The sequence below is a fragment of the Misgurnus anguillicaudatus genome, chromosome 11 (genome assembly GCF_027580225.2).
Source record: "Misgurnus anguillicaudatus chromosome 11, ASM2758022v2, whole genome shotgun sequence".
NCBI lineage: Eukaryota > Metazoa > Chordata > Actinopteri > Cypriniformes > Cobitidae > Misgurnus > Misgurnus anguillicaudatus.
The window spans coordinates 21796454-21802453 of record NC_073347.2 but is presented as its reverse complement, the minus strand read 5'-3'; the positions used below and the strand labels follow the sequence as shown (position 1 = coordinate 21802453).

At 36.9% G+C, this 6000-nt stretch overlaps 1 protein-coding gene across 10 annotated transcripts in view; it reads left to right on the top strand.

Moving 5' to 3' along the window:
- The first annotated feature begins 1588 nt into the window (after positions 1 to 1588).
- kcnq5a (potassium voltage-gated channel, KQT-like subfamily, member 5a) overlaps positions 1589 to 6000 on the top strand; it is a 155438-nt gene continuing 151026 nt past the window's right edge. For 4 of the 10 annotated variants that reach the window (XM_073873286.1, XM_073873289.1, XM_073873288.1 and 1 more), the window contains exon 1: positions 5213 to 5956. In XM_073873286.1, the coding sequence (XP_073729387.1) occupies positions 5622 to 5956 (335 nt within the window). In that variant the 5' untranslated portion in view covers positions 5213 to 5621. Of the gene's footprint in view, positions 1931 to 5211; positions 5957 to 6000 lie in introns of those variants that run through there. The other 6 variants (XM_073873284.1, XM_073873287.1, XM_073873285.1 and 3 more) reach the window with 4 other exon arrangements.

The window sequence follows — 6000 nt, the reverse complement described above, 5'->3', positions numbered from 1 at the left end:
AAAGCTTGATTCCTTATGCGTTTTAATCTAGGAGGAGATACTGATTACTAGATCTGAGTTTTCTAGTGGGAGTATAAAAGTGAAACAGTTCTGATAGATAACTAGGGGCTTGGTAAAGATTTATATACCAATAAGATAACTTTAAAATTGATAACAATATGACATATGTCCAGTAGAGGGCAGGTTTCCCTGATGAGACAGTACAAAACACTTATTGGTCTGATCATGTATGATCTTGAATAGAGATATCTCATTAGCTACATCTCAAACACTGACTTGGGGTTGATTGGTGAATGGCACTTTAATAAATCACTGACCATGATACCTTTATATTTGCTTACTAAATGTTTTATTCTATTGTAGCAACCATGTGTCCAATTTTCAAACAAAACACTGTAATGTTCGAACCTGAACAAAATGTGTTAAATGGTAAAAAAAACAAACAGGTAAACTAACAAGGGAACACATCAAATTTATAATGGAGAGAAAACACAGCTTTTACAGTGAAGAGATTTGATATATTTTATATACTAATCTAAACAAACACACTACGTGTATTGTGTAATCTTTATCAAGGGAATTCATGTAAAAAAAAAGTACTTCAATAATTTGCTGATGCATGTAAATGTTATCTCATTGGTTCAAGATCAGGTATGGAATGAGAAAGCAGTCCACAATATACAATGTGGCACAGGCATACATTAATAGACTTAAGACTTTTGCATTGCCAGTCAGCTGTTAATGGAAAGTTTGTCTGCAACAGTCTGCTTTTGTCTGGTTTCAGGCTGCATGGGAAATGGAACCAGGGCTGTAAAAAGAGTTCAAACATTTTTTTTAAACAGGGGTTGATTTATGGGCAGTCTTGGAAACATGCAAAAGAGCATTTCTTGCGCTCCATTCTTCAAATTAATCTATTGCTAATATTTTAAGACTCATTACTCATTTCTCTTGCCTTGATCCCGATGGCCATGTAATGCTCATAGTTTTTTATGACTGGAGTTACAGGAGAGCTCAACTGGGTTCTCAGCATCTCTCACCACCCACCATAGCAAACTCACATTCTGCAGAAATGTGCTTCAGACTGATGGATTGTGTGAAGGCTCAGAATTGTAGATGCTATTAATATGATGGTGAAAACTTGCATAAAACTATTCTTATCTTATTATCTTATTGTGTTATCTCTAAATCAGTACAATTAATTGATGTTGATTATGATTGCAGTAGGATTGCATATGTTGTATGCTGTGAATGAAAATAACTTTTTAGAAGTTTTTTATTTAGAATTTTGTTATTGATAACACAATTATTATTAACAATAATTAACATTTAAGTTTAACTTTTAAGAAACGTTTGTTTATAATAATTCTTTGTATATATTTTAAAAACTAACAAATCACATCCATGATACAAAAACATACATAAAATACTTAAATATTGCAAAATCAACATACAAAAAAACCCTTTCAAAAATCATAACTATTACCAGTGATGCAATGCGCGTGGCGTCAGTAACGTCAACTGACGCATCCAAAGGCGCCATTTTTTAATTGATGCAGACTCCAAGTAGGGCACACATCAACAGTTGTTTACTTCAAAGGAATAGGCATGAATGATCACTTTCGATTGAAAAACGCCCTAATTTTGAGAACAATAACAAGACTATGCAAAAACAACAACAGTCTTTCTCTCAAAACAAAAGTTCTTCTCTCAAACAAACCCTTTAGAAAACTTTAATGAGCGTCGGACTATATAAGTAGCTATATTTTGGTAACTTAGCCTACTACGAACGTGACGAGAACAATTTTGCTATCTGGGACGTTTAAGTTAATTCATCCAGATTCTATGAATGAAAAGATATTCTTCAGGATATTCTTTAGACTGGATTTTGTGTTTCATGGAAGAAAACAACATTGGGTTGAACAGCGTCAGGGTAAGTTAAATGATGATTTTTCATTTTGGGTTATTCATCAGAACAGATATTATAAATCAGCAATGACATGTTTTGCTTGGTGGTTCTTTAGTCAGGACAGTGATCGTGGAGTTTTAATGCTGAATCACAAGTCCTATCTATGATCTGTAATGAAAGAAATTATTAAAGGGGACATATCATGAAAATCTGACTTATTTCATGTTTAAGTGCTATATAATTTGGTCCGAAGTGCTTGTTTCAACCTCGAAAATGTAAAAAGATCAACCAGTTTTGGTAAACCATTCTCTGCAAGCATGTGAAAAAATAGGTCAGTGAAATTTGGCTCCCATTCTAATGTCAGAATGGGGATAATACTGCCCCTTAATCTGCATTATCCAACCACGGCACTTCCATTTAGTGCAGAGATCAAATCATTTGCATGTTAAATGACACACCCAAAACAGCACATTTTTGCTCACACCTACAAATTGGCAATTTTAACATGTTATAATAAATTATCTAGATGGTATTTTGAGCTAGAATTTCACATACTGGGGACACCAAAGATTTATTTGACATCTTTAAAAAGTCTTGTGAAAGTCCCCCTTAACTTTGTTTACCTCACGAGTCTTCGGGTATGAGCATGAGTCGTTCTTTTGTCACGCAGGGCCCCAGACTAACTTTTTTCACTAAGCACAGTGGCCCCCAACTGAAAATTTTAGGGGCGCAACCAGAAAATTTAGGGGCACACACCGTACATCAACATGCTAACCAAATATTCACATTTCTACTCATTTCGACTGTATTACTAATAAATACTTTCATTATAGATGCAGAAAGTACAATGTGCTGTTTCAAATTCAGTGTCACATCACAAAAAAAAGGTCAAATTTACTGGTCGCACTCAAATTTTGGTGGCAATCTGGAGCCCTGTCACGTGACCGAGCTTCCCGACTCAGTATTTTACAAACCTTTCATTTATAATCTTAAAATCAGAAGATACAGTGCAAAAAACAAAGTACAATAAACATTTTCTGAAAAATTAAAGTTTCCTTTTATTGTCTATTCTTTTTTCGAGGACGCTTGATGCGAAGTTCGTCACAACATGTATGTAGCCTGTCATGTGTGTGGTTCCTTTTTTTAAAATATGTGTTCTGCGCCTTGAGAGATCCTGTGTGCATCACGTGTCTTGTCAAAATAAGTGCCTGCTGCAGACACGTCTAAAGGGTTTATGATAAAAGAGACACTTCTGTTTGCCAGATACTCACATAATTTCATGCATAATCAGAGTTTACTGTTAAGGGAGTGTCTTGCGTGTATTTTGTGAACGTCTCTTTTATCATAAATGGTTTTGACACATGTGCAGCAGGCACTTATTTTGACGGATGAGCAGTCATGAGCCGCTAATGTCCGCTATACTGCATAGTCTTATATTGGAAAGATTGAATGACTTGAACCCCAAAACTCTAGAGGTGAATTAATTAATTCTGTTTCCAGACAATATACACACCTGGGGCTTTCATGCTACAGAAGCATGAACATATTGTAGGCTACACAAGGACTGACTTAAGAGGTAAGATAGTTTCAGTCAGATTTTTTGTGCGGGTTTCAGAGCTTATCTGAATGTTAAGAAATAATAAATTTATCATGACTTGTACTTGACTGCATTATCATCTATTTCTTGTTAGAAAAGTCATAGTTGTTTGCATAAGTGGTCATTCTGGGAGAATTTGTGAAATAATACGCAATTCTATTCAAATTTACAAAAAAGATTTGTTCATTTTGATGATCGAGATTCAAAGATCCGAATCAGTAAGTGATCCGAACTTCCCATCACTAGTGCGTATGCAAGTTTTTTGTTGGATTTGGTTGATAACTGTCTTACACCACTAGAGAGCGTTGTGGTTAGCTGAGCTTGAGTCCATCATCTCCGTTGTTTCACATTTATTCACATCTTCTAAAATCTGCGCAGATACACTTTGTCATTATAAATTAAGTTTTTTTTTTAAAATACAACGTATATTTAATACATCATTTACATATGCAGACAATATAAAAACTTCAATATTTAACAAAATGTTGTTACACAGATAGGCTATCAAAACCTGATGGTCATATACAATAACTGCTGTTGTAACCATGCAAGATGTATTATTATTTTATTTGATTATGTTGAAAGAGATTTGCATTAATGAATGCACATGATAAAAATTATAGCATTTTAAGACTGATTGGTTTTAATGATAAATTAGTCCTGGATGATTTTCCTAAATTACAGAGTTAATCAGGGAAGAACTGAACAGCTGCGTTTGGCATCTTATCCCCCTTTCTCATCTCCCCCACACGCAGACATGCACAGTGCTTCTTTAAAGGGATAGTTCACAAAAAAACGAGAATGCTTACAGCAAAGCACATGCATTAGGGCAAGTAACAAAAACAATACAGTACAGGTTAGCTGAATGAAGGATAAAATTCATAAAATTTTAATATAATAATGATATCATTTAAGCCTATGTAACATATTAGGCTACTAGAGGTAAAGTAAACTGTTATACACTTTAGACAGATATAAATTGTGAGTAAATAACGTTACTTAATTATTACATGTTCACGGTTTAACAAAACTGTACACCATTTCAGTGTTTGCATTTAGTCATTGTGGAATCACGTGATAAGTCTGGCAGTGGCTCGCGCTCGATCCGCGCAATGCGTGATTTGTAAACGGATCTGACTGAGGCGATTTCACATGAACCACGTTTAGGAAGTCAGAAAGACAGTTTAAATGCGGTTTAGTCTTGTGGTTTTGTGTTTCTATAAAGTGTCTTGAGGGAAATGTGTTCTGCCAGCACAGTGGATAGAAAATATGTAACTGCGTACATTAGACCTGGGCTGTATAATTAATTAAATAATAGGTGTTTAAAGGTTAGCGTTACATTGAATTCGCTAACATGTGTAACTTCTCTCCTTCAGTTAAAGACAATGCTAATTTTTTGTGGGGACGAGCCGAGTAGCTAAAACTTTTCTCACAGTTTACATTTTTTTAAGTTGTCAGATGCATTAAACGTCTGTTGTAAGGGGCGCGCAAATAAGAAAGAGCGCGCATTTACCTCGCAGGTCGACATACAGTGAATGGCCATTTATAGAATGAGCTAAAGGCAATGCCAAAACATGTAATACAGTTTTCAGTTTATTAATCGCATTTCGTGAATTAAAATGACATTTTTTGTACAGTTTCCTTTCTTTTTAACACATTATTTCATCAAAATGTTTTGGGTAAAAAGCGAACGTATCTCAGTCCTGATCTGGTCTGGACATCTGGGCTGAAATACAGTAGCCTATGGTTTTTAGTCAGGGACAGAGGGAGGGAGAGTAAGTGTTACGTTAATGGCGGTTGATGCCCTCCCCTCGCCAAATCCGCTGAGATGGTGACGCTCCTTCAAAACTCCAATCTCACGGCGGCGGGTGCAGACTGCTTGAGTCATCTGAAGGCTCATAACTTTACCAAATCGTTTATAGCCTATTTGCAAATGAGCTCAATGGCTGCTCTAGTCAGTAGAAAAAGCACAATATAGATGTAGTTGGAAACAGGAAAAGAAAAAGAGGAACACAAAACAATGTTTTACACATAAGACGTGATCGCTGTGAGAGTTACGCATTATATGTGCGCACTGCTGGTGCCAGACGCGCGTTTCCAGCCCGCGCTGGTGATGCGATGCCCCGCAACCACAGCGGTGATGAGGGCGGTACTGGTCTCTGGATGAGGACCTCTCAGCATTATGGAATGAAAGATGTTGAAGCCGGTCGTGGGACGATGAACAACGCGACCAAGACAGTCGACAGTTCGCTGTCGGCGCCCGGCACAACAGGTGCAGGAGGCTTGGAGAACCAGAGGAGTAAGCAGGGTGCCCGGCTGAGCCTGCTCGGCAAACCGCTCACCTACAGCGCGCAAAGCGGCCGGAGAAACGCACGCTACAGGAAGCTCCAGAACTACCTCTACAATGTCTTGGAGCGACCGCGTGCCTGGGCATTCGTCTACCATGCTTTTGTGTAAGTGATAATGTTTTGTTTTTACTCAATTTACATCATGAATA